The sequence below is a fragment of the Cucurbita maxima genome, unplaced genomic scaffold (genome assembly GCF_002738345.1).
Source record: "Cucurbita maxima cultivar Rimu unplaced genomic scaffold, Cmax_1.0 Cma_Scf00002, whole genome shotgun sequence".
Classification (NCBI taxonomy): domain Eukaryota; kingdom Viridiplantae; phylum Streptophyta; class Magnoliopsida; order Cucurbitales; family Cucurbitaceae; genus Cucurbita; species Cucurbita maxima.
This window is the reverse complement of record NW_019272018.1, coordinates 1,439,834-1,458,733: the sequence shown is the minus strand read 5'-3', so window position 1 is coordinate 1,458,733 and position 18,900 is coordinate 1,439,834. Positions and strand designations below refer to the sequence as shown.

At 32.6% G+C, this 18,900-nt stretch overlaps 2 protein-coding genes and 1 pseudogene across 2 annotated transcripts; 1 reads left to right on the top strand and 2 right to left on the bottom strand.

Annotated features, from left to right (window-relative positions):
• Positions 1-1,540: 1,540 nt before the first annotated feature.
• LOC111496764 lies at positions 1,541-2,952 on the bottom strand (annotated as a pseudogene).
• Positions 2,953-4,207: 1,255 nt separating this feature from the next.
• Positions 4,208-11,517, top strand: LOC111469337 (alpha-mannosidase 2-like). Its single transcript, XM_023114579.1, has 4 exons — positions 4,208-5,059; positions 6,395-6,544; positions 7,611-7,643; positions 8,289-11,517. The coding sequence occupies exons 1-4, from the start codon at positions 4,499-4,501 to the stop codon at positions 11,028-11,030; spliced, it is 3,486 nt and encodes a 1,161-aa protein (XP_022970347.1). The 5' UTR covers positions 4,208-4,498; the 3' UTR covers positions 11,031-11,517.
• Positions 11,518-12,520: 1,003 nt separating this feature from the next.
• Positions 12,521-17,612, bottom strand: LOC111469728 (mannose-1-phosphate guanyltransferase alpha-like). The gene is made up of 15 exons (XM_023115128.1): positions 17,310-17,612; positions 17,111-17,208; positions 16,888-16,988; positions 16,714-16,792; positions 16,048-16,108; positions 15,898-15,944; positions 15,677-15,769; positions 15,471-15,561; positions 15,275-15,323; positions 14,873-14,989; positions 14,608-14,755; positions 13,650-13,742; positions 13,492-13,560; positions 12,987-13,029; positions 12,521-12,835 (listed from the first exon to the last, which is right to left on the bottom strand). The coding sequence occupies exons 1-15, from the start codon at positions 17,362-17,364 to the stop codon at positions 12,735-12,737; spliced, it is 1,245 nt and encodes a 414-aa protein (XP_022970896.1). The 5' UTR covers positions 17,365-17,612; the 3' UTR covers positions 12,521-12,734.
• Positions 17,613-18,900: the final 1,288 nt, after the last annotated feature.

Here is an 18,900-nt window from a genome sequence, read left to right as displayed (position 1 = left end):
AGATCGATCTATAAATTATAGATAAACAATTTTCGTCTATATGCTAGTAATAATAATTTTTACCATTTTTTTAAAAATTTATGGATATATTTAAAACACAATATTAATCGCTTTAATTAATATACTAATGGTGGTAATATTTAAAATTTTTATAAAAGTTTAAAGATATTAATCAAATGTTTTTTTTAATATTTTTAAAAAGTTTTATTTAAAACTGTTTTTTAAAATAAAGTGTTTGATGGTTGTAAAATATATTTTAACAAAGAATAAATTAATAAAAATATTTATAAATTTTGTAATTTATTTCAAAAATACTCTTTTAAACTTTCAATAATATTCTTAAACTTAAAAAAAATAAAAATAAAAATATATTTTTTAAACTTTTAATAATGTTTCAACCTAACTTAATTTTTTTTTATTACTAAAATCGTTTATAAAAGCCTCTTAAAACCGTTTAATATACTAAAAAAAATATCTATGAAATTTTAAGAGTGGTTAACACTTTTTACCTTCGTAAAAAAATTTTAAAGAATCTTTTTGTCAATATGTACATAAAACAGTTTTGGACATTTCATAGATTATCTCTAAACTTTTTAATAATATTAAAAGTCTGTGCATTTTTTTTAGAAGTGATACTCATTCTAAAAAAGTTTGAGTATTTTTGAAATCTTTTAAAATTTTGAAATTAAATATAAATTAACTAGTATTTTTAACTTTCTTCGGTTAACTTAACGGTGTTATTGAAAGTTAAAGGGTATTTTTGAAATTTTTGAAAGTTCAGAGGTGTTTTTTGAAACAATTTGAAACTTTTACCATGAAAGTAAAAGTTAATTCAAATTATGAACTCCTAACCTAAAGCGTGGAATCATAAAAGAAAAAATAACATTTTTACCGGAAAAAGTATAATGGGACCTCTCATCTCTATTCTCCCTTTGTTCTCCCTCGACTTTAAATTAATTTCAATAATAGTTTATTTTGAATTAAATTATAAATGGAATCTTCCTCCCTAATATATTTTTTTAAAATTTTAAATTTTAAATTTTATATAATAATTCATAAATGTGATGTTTTTAAATTATTTATTAGATATAAATTTTAAAATTAATTACTTTTCATTGGTAATTTCTCAGTACTAAACTTATGATCTTCTCCTCCGACACCTAATCAATCCTTTCCTAACTTTTGTTTAAATCGATGGACAGACATAACTGTTCAATTGCTTGCTTGAAGAATACTTACGTCACTCCGTCGACGCTCGTCAGAAGAACTGAGTACAATTACTAGATGTTGCTCAATTCTGTTTCAATTGTCGAGTTCGTCTATAGGAAAGATTTTAAATTTTATTTAGTTTTAAGTAATCTGGAATGATTTTAAATAAAATCCATAATTTAACAATAATGTCAAATACATGACTTTATTATAGTAGAAAAATACAATTGTTACCCTCAGAAGAATTATTTCACCTAAATGTAAAAAATATAATTATTGCAAACATGTTTGACATCATGGTTTGAAACATTTGTCGGCGTTAAAAGATTATTTAATCAGTTGATGGAGTGGTCTCAATTGGCGCCGGTTCAGTAGAGATGGGAGGGTTTTGCTTTTCAAAAATGGTCGGTTTCACATTTGCACAATCAGACACAACTGACCCTTCAGTTTCACTGTAAGTGAGGTCAATATCAGCAACTTCCACATTCACACATGGATTACTTTTACTGCAAACAAGCTTCACTGCAACCAGAATAGCCGATGTGTCCATGATATTCTTGAAACTAACTTTGCTAATCTTAATTGTTGATGGAACCTGAATGTTCAAAATAAACATTAATTAATATTTGTTAAAAAGATAAGAAATATTAATACATACCTTTCGATTGCATTGATCCCATGGACAATATTCTTGATCTATGATGATAGGGTTAGTAACATTAACTATTTCAATATCTTCAAGGCAGAGGCTAGGAATGACATAGCAGAATCTGGCCATGTTTTGATCCTGACACCATTTGTAGTACTGATTAACTTGCATTTTTTCACTGTAACTCCTACCACTTGCCTATGTTAATGTCATGTCCCGGTCCGCAAGTAACATCACTGATAGTTATTTCTTTGTTACTATATCCTACAGATATACAATCATTTCCCGTTACGATTACGGTATTGATAATGCTAATTTCTTCTGAATTACCCAAGTGAATTCCATCGGTGTTGGGACTATGGTCTGGTGCAGTAATTGTCAGGTGATCGAAGGTAAGATTCTTGCAGCCCAAAACATTGATATGAAAATTCTTGCTATCCAATAAAGTTATGTCCTTCACTATTGAATATGTGATGAAATTGAACTTCAAATTCGGCTCATTTTAAATAAACAAACAAAAAAACACTACCGTGTTAAAACTAACTCAAATTATGAGTTCTTTTTAAAATTAGTATGAGCATTTACCCCGGAAGCTTTTTGCATATTTTTTTTAAGTGGCAATCATTATTTTCCCAACCAACTTTTCCTTGCCCATTCTCGGCAATGTCAAATGATCGACATATTCTATAACAAGCAACCCATCTCCTTTCGTGTTGGTAGGAGAGCTTGTAATAGTATTGCATGAAAGTTCCACATCGACTAATTTAGGGAATGATCATGAGTTTATAATCGAGAAATACTATTTCCATTAGTACGAGACCTTTTGGGAAGCCCAAAGCAAAACCATGATAGCTTATACTCAAACCTAATTGTATTTCATTGAAATCATATATAAATCTCTCAAGTTACCGATCGATTTTAAATCCAAAAGTAGTAGAAACCAAGAATATATGAATGATTTTTACCTAGATTCCGACCTCACATGCACTCCCAGATCCATGACTTGAAAGTGATCCACAAAAAGATTCACCTAAATACAAGACATACAAAAACAGGTTATCAGTCGTCGAATAAACAACTAGAAAGTTAACCATAAGAAGATAATATTTTCATACCTTCGGGCTGTAGCCGCTAATATATAGTACATAATCTCACAAAAAAAATTCAAACGGCACATTAGACAATGAGTGATACTTACCGTATGAGAAATAATTATATGGGGTAAAATAGACTTTTTGACCTAATTATAATTACAAATAACTCGGTGAAGAATGAGATTATATCTATGGACATAATTTGTCTTCCATGCATAAAAATTAAAGAGTTTAATTAATTATTTTTTGTATCATCGCATGTAATAGTTCAAGTCAATCGTTAGCAGATATTGTCCGCTTTGGACCGTTACATATCCTCGTCGGTTTCATGATTTTAAAATGAGTTCATTAAGAAGAGGTTTCCATACCAATACAAGAAATGTTTCCTTCTCCAACCGATATAGGTTCTCACATCGTAACTTATAATATGTAAATCTATAAGTAAAATTAAAACATAAATTTAGTTGATTTTTTTAAACAAAAATGAAAAAAATATATTTAATTTAAACCATTAAAATTGATATTTTAAAAAAGAAATATTATTATAAATTCATATATTATTAGAATAATAATATATATTAGAAATATTAAAATAAAAAATACACGACATTCAATATTTTATGATATTTAAATATAAAAACATGAAAACTTTGGAGAATGTATTCACCGTCCATTATATTCTTTATTATTTTAAGTTTTAAATATAATAATAATAATAATAATAATAATATAGTTTTATTTTTAACGATTAGGATAAATTTGAATTATAATATATATATATATATATGGATAATTATATTATTTGGAAAGTAATATTATTTTGTTAAATTTAGAAGATTTTAAAATTTTATGTTTAAATTGATTTTTTTAGGAAATTAACCAACGAAGATTTGTTAAAGAATTACCTATATAATTGAAAATTAATCAATATTTATCATAAAAAATTAAGAAATTAAAAAAAAAATTATTTAGTTAAATTGATATTTAAAAAAATAAATAGAGTGATTCCCACCAATCTGAAGAAAAATATTAAAGGTTTAACAAAATAATAATAATAATAATAATAATTAATCACAAACATAATGAAGATTAACAGTTTTAAAATATGAAGCTTCCATTAATGATTTGTTTTAAAATAAAAATGAGTGATATTTTGTCACAATGATTAAATTAATCTTGTTGTTTAGTGGATAATTGTTTATTTAATCACTTGGAAGATTACTCCGAAAATTAGTTAAACATTTAACAAGAACAGTTTTTGCTGAGATTTCTGAAAGAAATTTGTATTTTTCTACGGTCTCAGAATTGTTGGGAGAGCCACTTGCTCACTGTTTGGACCCGAAAATCGGAGATCGAACGATTTCGAAATTCTCCTGTATTGAATCTTGACTGTTGAGATGTTGGCTCGGTTGATTTTTCATGATGAAATGTTGGTCGTTACGGAATTTCAATCAATGCGGATCCATTTCTTCAGCTTATTCAGTTGAATGAAATCGAAGCCGGAGCTTGAGTTTCTGATTCTTGTGACTGTAAGGAATTAGCTAGAATGCCTTTCTCATCGTTCACCGGTGGCGGTGGCCGTCGTGGAGGTTGGGGCAGTTCGATTCTTCCGTTTTCCGCTGTTTCACCCAATGCTAAATCTAAGCACAACCGGAAGTTTCGCCGGAGGCTGGCTGTTCGTGACTTCATTTTTGCTAATTTCTTCACCATTGGCATTTTGATCTCATTCTTTTTTTTCTTCATTGTTCTTCTCCGTTACGGCGTTCCGAAGCCGATTGCGTCTCCTTTCAAATCGCATGCTAACAGATCGCATAGGCCGCGTAAGCCGATCGTGAACGAGAATCGGAACAGCGAGGTTTTGAGTTCTAATGTGGATATTACGACCAAGGAATTGTACGACCAGATTGAGTTTCTTGACGTCGATGGCGGTCCTTGGAAACAAGGATGGAGAGTGGCCTACGAAGGAGACGAGTGGGATTCAGAGAAATTGAAGGTTCTCGTGGTGCCTCATTCTCATAACGATCCAGGTTGGCTGCTAACTGTGGACGAGTACTACGAGAAGCAGACTCGTCATATTCTTGACACCATTGTTGAAGCGCTTTCACAGGTGAATCTATAAGTTTTAACGTCTTCGTCCATAGTTCTTCATATTCTTCTGTTTTTCTTTAATCTTATTTCTTGAGGGTCCCTATTGAATCAGTGTGGCAATGATGGTTTTTGGCGTTTTCTTCGACTGATTTTTTGGATTTTGGCGTTTTCTTTGAAAGAAAATCGCCATTGACAACAGTATAACCCTTAAAATTGAAGTTTCTAGTTTGATTTTTTTTGGAGAAAACTATGCTCTGCCTTAGTAATTTTGGGAAAATATCATGATATCTAGAGGATGATGTAAAATCCTGGTTCGTGCATTCCCAGGAAACCTCTTTTACTTATTTCCTCTTCATGTTTAGGACCACCCTTATGTGATAACAAAGAACATAGATGATAGCCATGGAGATTTTTCTTATGGGTAGATGCAAATATGGAGGGAGGATTTCATTAGATCAACTGGTAGCTTGTCTCGGATGGTTTAAATCTTCACCATTAAGAAAGAAGGAAGATAACCCTGCTGCCTAAGAAGTTTGTGGCAATAAGTTGCTATGTTGAAGAACTTAATTCTATATAATTTGGTGTTGGAAGCGGGAGGTGGTTCTCGAATTTGGCCATAGATACTTTGTAATCCAGTAATTACTCTTCGTTCTTTTAATTGACTTTCAATTAAACAAAACTCGGCCCAATCTTTTACTAAAAGGATTGAGCCGAATACGATACAAAGATACTATTGTAGACGAAACAATGTAAACATTTTTGTTGTTGTGCTGGATCTGCAATTAAGCCTATGAATCCTTAGAATTGGTATAGTCGTTTAATATATTATATCTTGTAGCGTCGTTTCAGACCAAGATCAAATTCTAGGTTGAGTGGTGGATTGATTTTCATGACCTTGCTTTCCTGAAACTTAACCTGGCAGAAACTAAAAAGAAAATGATCGAGAAAGTGAGGGATGAAGAACATTCCAAATGAATGCTACAATTTAGAGGTTTAGATGATGGAGGTTTAGAATATTCCAAAACAATTTAGACCTTTTTGTTGATATCCATTTTGTAACTCTTTGGTTATATTCCTATCTAATTATGCATTCTCATATGCTATCAATTTAATTGTTTCTTATGCCTTTTTAGCAGAAATGGTTTCTTATGTTAACAAAATAGATAGACATAAATCAAATTACAGCACCTTTGTATATAACACATGTCAACTTAAGAAAAGTTCATTGGTGAAGACATCCCTAACTCAAATGATTGTAGGTTACCCTGTTGTTTAGTTCATTAATTAGAAGAAAAGCATATACTGATTGGCAGCTGAATGAGAGTTTTAACATTTCCTGTTCTTTAATGTATAGGACTCTCGGCGGAAGTTTATATGGGAAGAGATGTCTTATCTGGAGAAATGGTGGAGGGATGCTTCAGACGAGAAAAGAGAATCGTTTGTTGCTTTAGTTAAAACTGGGCAGATAGAAATCGTGGGAGGTGGATGGGTGATGAACGACGAGGTAATATGCTCACTTGCTTGTTTCAGGTTTTTTGGTCCGTTGAACAGCAAGTGTGAGTATTCTAGTGCTGCATGGATTCAATTCTTTTTATTATCTTGATCTGGAAAATTCTGTTTACTGCTTGGTAACAGGGACTTTCTAATAAAGTTTCTTAAATTCATTTTTCTGAACATACTCCTTTTATCTTTTGAGTTGGTCTGCCGGATAAGTCATACAAGATCTTTAGTCTCTATCCGGACCCGATGAAAAATATGGGATCACTTATGGACTCGTTGAGAATGATTTTGATCTAGTTCATAGCCTATTAGAAGTAGAAGACGCTTTGTTAGAATCCTCACAGACAAAAAAAGATTGCAAACGATTTGATAATGATCAAGTGACATTTCTTCTTCGTCCCAAACCTAGGAATCCCTTAGATATGATACAAAATGAATCTTGTTCTATCATTGATCAAAGATTTCTCTATAAACAATAAAAATCGGAGTTTGAAGAAGGGGAAGGAGAAGGAGAAGGGGTCCTCGACCTGTAACAGGTAGAGGAGGATTTATTCAATCACATAGTTTGGGCTCCTAGAATATGATGCCCTTGGGGCTTTCTATTTGATTGTATCAAAAGGTCTAATGAATTGGGATTTTCCTATTGGGCTAGGTCATTTCGGAGCAAGCGGATCAATCTGCAAAATCTGAACACCAAAAACACAAATGTGCAAGGAGTAGTCAATCAGAATGAAATTTTTGTTGTAGGATTGAAGTTAAATTGAATGCCTTCAGACGTTGCTCTAGATGTTTAAGTTTTCATTAAGCTTATAATTACTAAACGCCTCTGGATTGCATTTTATAACAGAGAAGTTATAATCTAAACAGGTTTGTGCTACATGTTTCTTGCCATTCATTGGAAAGATTTTATTGCTTTTTGGTGCGCCATTATTCATTTTTATCGCTTTACCATACTTACTTAAATTTCTTAGATTAGGAATCTGCTAAGTTACAATCTATTATATATATATAGAAATTACCATCTGGTTTATTGTTTGGAAAATTGACATGCCAGTCCCTTTCCTTTGCAGGCCAATTCACATTATTTTTCTATAATTGAGCAGGTAAAGTAAAATTTTCTTCTTAGATAATACAACTGTACATTGTTCTATATTATTTGACTTCTAATCAGAATTCTGTGTTAATTGTGTGATTAATCGGCATAATCGACATAACTTGTTTATTGTTTATAATTTAATCACCATTATATGTGTAATTTATCTTGAATACTATTCTGTATGAAATAATTCTCTGGTTTTTTTTATCATGATGAATTACGAATATCTACATGAGGCTGCGAAGTAGTAGACACCATATTCAAGTTGTCATGCTTTATTTTTAAGCACCAAACTAACTCTGGTTTACTTGCTGTAAATCAAACTGACAAGGATAGAACATAGGATCCTCTAATCAAGACGTATTATCTTTTTCATTCAAGAAGTAGATGTTACTTTTCTCAAAAAGAAGACAGAATGTCAATGAGTGGGAATTTATCTTTTTCTTTGTGGGGTGGGGGGAGAGTGAGTTCTTAAATCTTACAGCTTATGAATCTTTGAATGTTCACATATTCTTGCTAATTGATGTAGCATTTACATTGAGGAACAACAAGCTTTTGTCTTCTTTTATCATAAAAAAGGGGCGCTTATATTCCAACTAGTATGCCTGCCTATTTCGATTACTTTCACTGAAATTTTCTTTATTGAAACCAGATGGCAGAGGGGAATATGTGGTTGAATGAGACCATTGGCGTTGTTCCGAAGAACTCTTGGGCAATCGATCCATTTGGTTATTCACCCACAATGGCATATCTTCTTCGTCGCATGGGCTTTGAGAACATGCTAATACAGAGGACCCATTATGAGCTGAAGAAGGAACTTGCTCTGCACAAAAATCTAGAATTCGCTTGGAGACAGAGCTGGGATGCTGAAGAAACTACTGACATTTTTGTGCACATGATGCCTTTTTATTCTTACGATATTCCACATACTTGTGGACCAGAGCCGGCCATTTGTTGTCAATTTGATTTTGCCCGATCACGTGGTTCTTTTTATGAACTATGTCCCTGGAGACAAGATCCTGTTGAGATCAACAAGGAAAATGTTCAAGAGAGGGCAATGATGCTACTTGATCAGTATAGAAAGAAATCAGTGCTATTTAGGACAAATACCCTTCTCATTCCTCTTGGTGATGATTTTCGATACATTAGCACTGCTGAAGCCGAGGTTCAGTTTAAGAACTATCAGTTGTTATTTGATTATATTAATTCCAATCCAAGTTTAAATGCTGAGGTAAAGTTCGGTACCTTGGAAGACTACTTTCGAACTCTTCGTGATGAGTCTGAAAAGATAAATTATTCTCTTCCTGGTGAAATTGGCTCCAGTCTGGTTGGTGGTTTTCCCTCTTTGTCAGGTGATTTCTTCACTTATGCTGATAGACAGCAGGACTATTGGAGTGGCTATTATGTATCTAGGCCTTTCTTTAAGGCTGTTGATCGTGTACTCGAGCAAACACTTCGTGCTGCAGAAATGATATTAGCTTTATTGCTTGGTCCTTGCCAGAGATCTCAATGTGAGAAGTTGCCTATTGGATTTTCTTACAAGTTAACAGCTGCAAGAAGAAATTTGGCTCTTTTTCAGCATCATGATGGTGTCACCGGTACTGCGAAAGATCACGTAGTACGCGATTATGGCGTTCGGATGCATACTTCTTTACAGGACCTGCACATTTTCATGTCTAAAGGAATGGAAGTACTACTTGGAATTCGCCATGACAAATCTGATCAGAATCCTTCACAGTTTGAACCGGAACAGATGAGATCTAAATATGATTCCCAACCTATACATAAAGCAATCAATCTTCAAGAAGGAACTTATCAATCTGTGGTGTTTTTTAATCCTCTAGAGCAGACAAGGGAAGAGGTTGCAATGATTATTGTCAACAGGACAGATATTACTGTATTGGACTCAAACTGGACATGTCTTCAAAGCCAGATTTCTCCTGAGTTTCAACATGATAAGGCTAAGCCTTTTACTGGCAGTCATCGTATCCTCTGGAAAATTTCAGTTCCTGCCTTGGGATTGCAAACATATTATATAGCAAATGGATTATTTGATTGTGAAAAGCCAAAACCAGCCAAACTGAAATTCTCCTCAACTTCTACCTCATTACCTTGCCCTACTCCTTATGTATGCTCTATGGCTGAAGGCGACGTGGTTGAAATCCAGAACCAGCACCATTCACTCGTATTCGATATCAAGCATGGTTTGTTGCATAAGATAAGTAATGCTGGTTCACGAAGTGTAATAAATGAAGAAATTGCAGTGTACTCGAGCTGGGGTAGTGGGGCTTACCTATTCAAACCAACTGGTGCTGCTAAATCTATCATTGAAGCAGGTGGATTGACCGTGATCATCGAGGGTCCTCTGATGCAGGAAGTTTACTCTCATCCAAAAACAGGATGGAAGAAATCCCCCATCTCTCATAGCACCCGTTTATACAGTGGAGGCAATACAATTCAGGAGAACCTCGTTGAGATGGAATATCATGTAGAGCTAATTGGCAAGGAATTTGATGACAGGGAGCTGATAGTCAGATACAAGACAGATATTGACAACAAGAGGGTATTTTATTCTGATTTGAATGGCTTTCAAATGAGTCGAAGAGAGTCGTACGATAAAATCCCGCTGCAGGGAAACTATTATCCAATGCCTTCTTTAGCATTCATGCAAGGATCCAATGGTCAAAGGTTCTCTGTCCATTCTAGGCAGTCTCTAGGTGTGGCAAGCCTTGGAAATGGATGGTTAGAGATTATGCTCGACCGCCGTGTGCTCAGGGACGATGGACGTGGCTTAGGACAAGGAATAACAGATAATCGTGCAATGAATGTCGTTTTCCATATCCTTGTTGAGTCTAATGTTTCATCCATAGTAAATCCTATTCCCAATTACTCTCCTTTGAGCCCTTCTCTTCTTTCCCACTGCATTGGTGCTCGCTTGAACTATCCCTTACACGCATTTATTTCCAAGAAACCACAGTCTTTATCCGTGCATCCACCCCCAAGATCCTTCTCTCCTTTAGCAGCTCCTTTGCCATGTGACTTACATATTGTCAGCTTTAAGGTTCCTCGTCCACTGAAATACTCGCAGCAATCGCCTAAAGATCCACCATTTCTCTTAATGTTTCATAGGAGACACTGGGATTCATCATACTGCAAGACAGCCAGATCAAATTGTACAAGGTTTGCTGATGAGCCTTTCAATATATTCAACACGTTCAAGGGGCTTGTGGTATCGAACGCACGGCCAACTTCATTAAATCTGCTGCACGAAGACACAGAAATGCTTGGATATAATGATGAACAACAGCCTGGGGGGGATGATGCTCATGAAGGGCAGCTGCTTATCCCTCCCATGGAAGTAAGAGCTTACAAGTTGGAACTGACGCCACGTTAATAAAACGCAGAAATGCCAGTTTTTGTAGTTTTAACAATGCTGATAGCCTCCAAATGAGCATCCATCCATTAGGAACAGATTCCCGAGTCCGAGATCATCGATCAAGCCATGATATCTATCTAATGCCATGTAAAACATACCAGAATCAGGGGCTTGGCTTGCAGACTATTTCTGGAGATGGGTGACGATGACGGTTTCTTCTTCGATCTTATTGAACTGTCTGGTTTCATTCTCTGGAAGGTAAGTTGATTGGAATCATTGAACTACATTATCTAATTGTTTGAGTCAGTTTCGCACATGGTTTTGATTTTAAGCCATGAGGTTAGAAAGTAGAAAAGGTCCACATGGTTCATGGGGTTTGGATTAAGTTTTTAACCTTTTAAGTTCCCCTCACCTCAACACAGCCTCGGAAACTGTTTCCGGGTTATCTATGTATTGTGGTACCTGTAAGTCAAACTATAAATCTATGGATCCGAACATAACTCAATGGATAACTATATATTGCAATTTTAGTAGTTCATTGAATTAAAAAATAGAAGACAATTTGTATCACTTTTTCTAACTTGATTCCTTTATAAGACACTTCCTACTTATACACATGAGATCTTTGAAGCCCAAACATATATATATATATATATACATATACATCTATACGTGTGTGTGTATATATACATCTATACGTGTGTGTGTATATATACATCTATACGTGTGTGTGTATATATACATCTATACGTGTGTGTCTATATACATCTATACGTGTGTGTATATATACATCTATACATGTGTATACACGTATAGATGTATATATATACACATGTATAGATGTATATATATACATCTATATATGTATATATATATATATATGTGTGTATATATGTACATATATTCTCATCATTTCTTCGGACCTAAAAAATGTTAATTACTACTATACAGTCTCTTTTAGATATTTATTTACAATATTCAAAATCAATCTAAAATAAAAGAAAATGGCAAACTAAAGATATGTGGGAACTCAAGAAGTTTCTGTAGTTCTTATTTTAGCTGTCACAAAAATGTACACTAAATATGTAGTGTACATAAGACCGGGAATGTATATATATATATACAAACTATATATAGTGACCAATTATATATGTATATTTATGTGTATATGCACACATAATCATATCTATGTGCAATAGTACTACTCTTTGATTTGAGCGATTTTAACTCCTCGATTTGAATTTAACTTTAATAAAGTAGATGTTTTAACTAATTTACAACGGATAATTGGCTCAGTAGTATTTTTTGTCTACAAATAGGACAATAAAATTGTTTTAAGCATAAGAACAATGGAAAAACCAAGAGCAACGTAGATATTCTTATTGACATGATTAAAATAAATAAATGAAGTTAAGGTGTATGGAGAATGATCTGTAAAGAAACTACTCGCTACTACATATAACAATACATTAGAGAGAAAGAGAGAGAGAGAGCTTAAAATCATAGGAAAAAAAGAGGCAAATTGGCAGTCAATGATATTGATATCAAAACCTCTTGCAATAATATAGGATAGAACTCAATATATATGGCAAATTGAAATTCTGGAGGTTAAGAAACTAATGAGCCCGTGGCCTGAAATCAGACCCATGGAGTGGCAAAATTGTTTGTAATTTTAGTACAGAGAAAGAGAAGAGAATGGTGAATGGTGTAAAAAGGAATGGGTTATAAAATAATCTCCTCAAGTACGCTGAGGTTGAGGGTTTTATTTGGGAGGACTATGCTGTTTGTAACCACAACTTCGTCCTCAACAATCACAGCTTCTCCTGTAAAACACACCAAAATTTCCATATTGTCCACTTCAATTTCAAATCCACAAGCCTCAGTTGGATACCGATTTTTTTCGGTCCATAAACCGAGCTCTTAGTGAGAAAAATTAGTAAGAAAATAGAAGTACAACAAGTCGAGGATACGTACCGAGGATTGTAATTCCAAGCTTATCATTGTAGTCCCCATTTGCCTGAACCAAGTAAGTTCCGTACACAACTCAGCCTTCGAGTTTAAAAGCACTAAATTCTTTTTTCTTTTGAATGAAAGGATTCAAACCTCTAATCTTTTGATCAAGGCTTAACGAGTGGAACATTATTTTTTGGCTATCTTTTCTTGTTTTCTTTTAACATGTTCTTATAAATGATCTAGTTTTTAGGAAAATGAAGTTGTTCTTTTCAAAATCACATATCCTATTAATGAGGCTAAAAGAACTAAAAAATGATTCACCAAATGGATGAAGAAGTTTGCAGGGTCCAAATGAAGCCAACAAGATCTGGAAAATAAATAAAAGAAGACAAGCTACAGAAAAAGGAAACTGTTCATCGACTCAAAGGCCCTACTTTCATTGTTTAATATTCAGATTAACCATTTATAGAACCCAAAGTAGACTAAAAACATAAGAACAGGATAGTATTAAGTTTACTGCACTTGCCTGGACACGTGACCATTTCCCGATTGATGACTTCCATCCAACAATAGAATTTATGACAACAGCATTTTCCTGTCAAAGAGAATGACATGATTTTCTAATTTTAATGTGAAAGAAATGTCGTATTATTGTTATCCATGATAGCTAAATTGTTTCATTACCATAATTTCAACATCATCCAAGATGATGCAACTTATAAGCCTCACACCAGCAGCCACGCGAACATTAGCAGAAATAGAGACATTGGGACCAATCTGTTCAGAAGGGCAGTTCAGAGTGGGTCAAAAGAAGACCGAGAAACTACCATTATAAACAAGACTTATTCATGGTAGCCACAACAATATAGTTACCTAAAGATGTAGAAAAGTTATATATTCTTTTAACTTCCTTACGTAACATTTAATAGTGTAAAGTGCGGCAACATTCAGCCATGTTCAATAACTTCTTTAATAGAAGAACTGAGAAATAGAGTGTGAAGTTCCATGAAAGTACGAAGTTAATTATAATGCAATAGTATTCCCAATAAATTAGTTATAATCATGATAATTTTCTTCCTAGGCATTGATGTGAAAATACACCAATAAGAAATCAAATTTCATTTATTAGATACAAGCAGTGTTGTTTAAATTAAAATAGACCTCAGCGGCTTAAGGATGAGGCAACAAAAGAAAATTCCCAAGGCATACGATAGAAAAATTGAGATGACTTTTTTAATACATACAAGAGTTAATGAAAAAGTTTTTTTAAAAAAGAATTAGAGGTCTTTTGAAAGATTCTTTAGAGAAAACAAGGTTTTAAAAAGATAATTTTAATTTCTCTACAAATTCTTTAAATTCAGCCAAAATGCACTAAGGCATGTGCGCCTTAGTTAAAATGTCTTGCTTCTGTAGGGAGGCACTCTAATTTGGTTTTTTGGAGAAGCGCACCAAGGCGATGCCAACGGTTTTAGAAACAAGAGTTGTAAGAAAAACTGAATAAGGATGAGATGAGAAGACCAAGTAAACAGACGATAAGTGTAATAATGAAGTTTAGAACTAATATTGAACTAGCAAAGTAAAAAGAGAAAAAAAAAAATATATATATATATATGGATAAGCTTATTGATTAAGAAGAAATTACCTTTGCAGTGGGATGTACTTTTGCTGATGGATGTATGTAGACATCGCCAATAATAGTAGCAGTCCTGGTACCATTTCCACCAGCCAAAAGATGGGGAGAGGTTAATTGAAACTGAGCGAGATAAAGGCCCGAACACTTTAAAGACATCCTGCAATGTTAATAAAGATTCAGAAGGCTTGGAATAATATAACAAGTAACAAATAACTACAACAGAGAAAAGGCCCGAAAAGTCAGGAAACGATGAATGCCGAAGTGGTTACTCTACCCTGGAGTCTTGATTTGTTCCCAAAATTCCATGGTCTCATATGTATATAAGCGTTTCTTTCCAGCAAGGGGGGATAAAATATCTTGATCTAATCTCACAAAGTCTGTTGGCAGGTTCCTGTTGAAAGAAATATAATGGAAAAGAAAAGGTTATATAAGCAAGGTCTGTTAAGAAACTATCTTAGAGAATTATAGTTTTAAAAATAAATTAAAAAGATAACTCATGTACTCAAAATCTAACTAGCAAGAGTTTATAAACATGAAACTGATCGTTGATAACCAAATCAAATAAATTTTTTTAGAACATCTAACAATGTGCATATTTGGGTATTACATTTTTGTATAACATTGAGAGATTTTCAAAATTTGTAGGCAAAAACAGACGATATAGTGAGTAGCTAACCTTGTCGCAGATTGTAGAGCTTCAAAGCTGGAGACACGTCGTAGATTTGCTGCAATGAATAAAAATAATTGATACTCGATATTTAGCATTCTAAAAAATATTGGGGAAACATATGTATTCTGCAAAATTTTGTAAATGACTACAAGAGTTAAAATAAAGTTAAAAAAGTATGGCATCAGTTATACACTGCTACAACCTCTGCCTTCCCGATGAATCGAGACATCTTGAATGACACCAAAAATTTCCGAGGTAAATACATATACACCACAGTTTATTAAATCACTCACCTGCAATTAATGAAAAATCAGTCTTTAAGAACATAGGTATTGAAGAATTGGACAACTGATTAGGTTTGATAAACTTAAAAAAAAAAAAAAAAAAAAAAAACGCAGCATCTCATACAAAAGTCTCAGGTTTCTCTGTGTAATGCAACAGCTCATTTGTGACCGGATCAGCAACCAGTGCACCAAACTGATTAGCAGATTCGGCAGAAACCTGTACGGGGAGTCAAATTCGAGCATAAATCCAACATTCACTGCACTAAAATAAATATAATGTTACAGCATGTGTTTCTTTTTAGCTTCATAACATGTTCTTTTGAAAGCCATAAATCATGTACCAACCTTGTTTACTAATATAGTTCCCATCCCACCGTATCTCTTATGTGCCTCTGTAGAGTAGAAAATAAGAATACCACTTTACTATGAATACTCAAGTAAACAGCAGAGGAGAAAAAATTGGTTCCTACAAAGATTACAAGTTATGAAACTCACCAAGCATGTCTGGAAGCGGAAAATTGCAGCAAACATCACAATTTAATAGAAAAATGTATGACTGCAAAACATAACCAAACACGTGAGAACTTAAATCGCAGTAGAAACTGTCATAATGCCAGAGGAATCATAATCATTAACATAGAGCATAGAGGGGAGGTCAAATGCGTCTATACCGTGAATTGGTTGCGTCTATTTAGTTTATGTTATTTAGAAATTTTCTAATAAGTTTCTAAATATTTAGTTGATTTGTGTAGGATATTAAATCATAGATAGAAGGCCACCATAAACTCAACTCATTCCCTCTTATTAAGGCCCTTATGACCATTAGGCGAACCTATGATGGCTACGATTTCCTAAATTTTCATGATAAAGATTATGTTTGACATATCACCACAGGATCGAACTTTGTAAACGTCACATAAACTAATAGTAGGAACTTGTTAGACACAAAATTGAAAGTTACATATTAGATTTTAGAAAAATTACAGGAACTAAATACATAATCTAAGATCTTAAAGATCAAACTTAGTAGTTTAGCTAAGAATTATACACAAAGAAGTTCATTCCTCGCAGACTGAGAAGCGCTGAGACGGTCCTACAACTCCATACAACTTCATACAACAGGACAGGACATGAGTAACAGACAGAGCAAAGATTACAAACCGGGCTGTCTTCCAAGATAATATCTCTGAAGTAATAAATTCCTCCTGCCGAGCCATGTGGTTTATCCTCCTTCAAGTACCTAAGGCCAAACACAATCAAACAAGCTCTACCACCTCAGAACGATACAATTACGAGCGATAACTAACTCGAGTTCATTGGATTAGCAGCAGTCACCTCACTGGCAGTCTCAACTCATTGGACAATGAAGAAACGTAAAGAGCAAATTCCCTCTCCTCATAAAATCCAATAAGAAAAATTTGAGCTAAATTCGGTATCTACAAACACTCCACAATTCAATGTTCATCATGTAAGTTCACATCCGGACTAAGCAAGAATTAAGATTCAGCAGAAAACTAACACCACAACTGTTTCACTTTCAATCAGGCGAAAATCTAACCCGTTTGCAAGCAGAGATAGGATGATGAACCATCGGTTGACCAGCCAGAGGGAAGAGAGGCTTCGGAGTATTGAATGAAAGAGGCCGAAATCTAGTACCTGAAGGAAAACACACACACAATAAAATCAAGTAGTCAAACAGAAGAGAACTTTTTCGAATCACAAGAAAACAAATCGGAAAAGCGAAATTCCGTTCGTACCTTTAGTTGGACCGCCGACCATGATAACAGCAACCACTTTCTCCGAGCTCTCCATAGTGAGAGAGAAAAAAGAAAAAAAAAAAAAAAAAAAAAAAAACCCTAGATCCTGTGCTCCAAATCTGCAGGTTTTAGGTTAGTGATTGAAGCTCCGCATTTAGTGCAAATTGATTGAAAAAAGAGCTCGTAAATGGTGGATTTGATCTTGGTGTAGGGAAGAAGGAAAGTGAAGTGACGTTCCAAATCCCAATCTTCTTTCACTTTTTTAAATGTTAGTTTGTAGAGAAACAGATCTGAAATCCAAGCAACGCTACCGTCGTCCCCTATTATATTCAACAAATATATATAAAGATTTTATAAACTAATTTATTTTTTTAAGATATATTTTTTAAAATTTTTATTAATACACTAAACATAAAATTTAAATTTTAAATTTTGATATTTTAAAAATATTAATATCTAAAACACTTAATAGACTAATAATAATAAAAAAAAAATCCAAATACTTATTAAATATTTTTTTTAAGTTAAATAATATAAATATCTCTAAAGTTTGTACTTTGTACCAACGTCCAAAGTTTTAATAATATTTTTGAACTAAAAAAAAGTCAAAACAAAGTTATTTAAAATAATATCCTTAAACTTTTAAAAGCATTTCAAAAAATACAAATTTTATAATGTTTCATTAATAATCTTGTTTTAAAATATTTTTAATCTTAGTACTATATTTAACAAATACCCATTAAATTTTAAGGGTAGGCATGATTTAATTTTGTTAAAAAAAAAATTAAAAAGTATTTTAAATTTTTTTAAAAAATAATATTTTTTCTAAATCCTCTTAAAAATTGAATAGTATTTTTTTTAAAATTTTTTCTTAAATCAATAATATATATATATATATATATATATATATATATATATATATATATATTAATTTGAAGGTATTATTAGAAACTCCTAGAGCTATTTAAACTAGAGCTATTTTATTTATAAAATGCAGAATTGAGGAATATTTTTATTAGTTTAAAAAATATCTATTATACATTTTTTAAAATTTAAACAGAAAGAATTAAATTTATAATTTAATTTTTTTTAAACAAAAATTAACAATTTTGTATCTATTTTGTATATTTAGCTCTTCATATTTAAAAGGTTAAATATTAAAATTTTATATCTAATAAATTTTAAAAGTTTAATTAAATATCTTTAAAATTTAAGAATTGAATTTTAAACTTGACTTACTTGAAACGTAAAGACTTTTATACATCGAAACTTTCAAATTTATCATTATTTTTTTGGTTCAACAAGTATAATATGAATTCAAAATTTTGATCCTCGCTGTATAATACATTAAATCGTGAAGATATTATCATATTTATTTTTTTCTTGAATTTTTTTAAAAATAATTTCAATAATTGTGGTGTGAGAGATTAAACTTAATAAACATTTTAGTCTCCATTGTTATTTTTTTATTATTATTATTAAATTTGATTACCATTAAATACATTTTGGTTGATTTAGCACGATATAATAAATAATTGGTCAGCTCTTCGTTAACTACTTCTCACATAAGTATATTGTTTTGTTACCTACT

Bases quoted from the DNA above. Each gene is read 5' to 3' on its own strand.
- LOC111469337 (XM_023114579.1), top strand. From the start codon at position 4,499: ATGCCTTTCTCATCGTTCACCGGTGGCGGTGGCCGTCGTGGAGGTTGG. The intron at 6,545-7,610 runs GTAATATGCTCA...TTTCCTTTGCAG, and splicing joins GATGGGTGATGAACGACGAG to GCCAATTCACATTATTTTTC. The intron at 7,644-8,288 runs GTAAAGTAAAAT...TATTGAAACCAG, and splicing joins ATTTTTCTATAATTGAGCAG to ATGGCAGAGGGGAATATGTG.
- LOC111469728 (XM_023115128.1), bottom strand. From the start codon at position 17,364: ATGGAGAGCTCGGAGAAAGTGGTTGCTGTTATCATGGTCGGCGGTCCA. The intron at 15,770-15,897 runs GTTGGTACATGA...CTCCCCGTACAG, and splicing joins GAACTATATTAGTAAACAAG to GTTTCTGCCGAATCTGCTAA. The intron at 15,562-15,676 runs GTATGAGATGCT...CATTAATTGCAG, and splicing joins CAGAGAAACCTGAGACTTTT to GTGAGTGATTTAATAAACTG.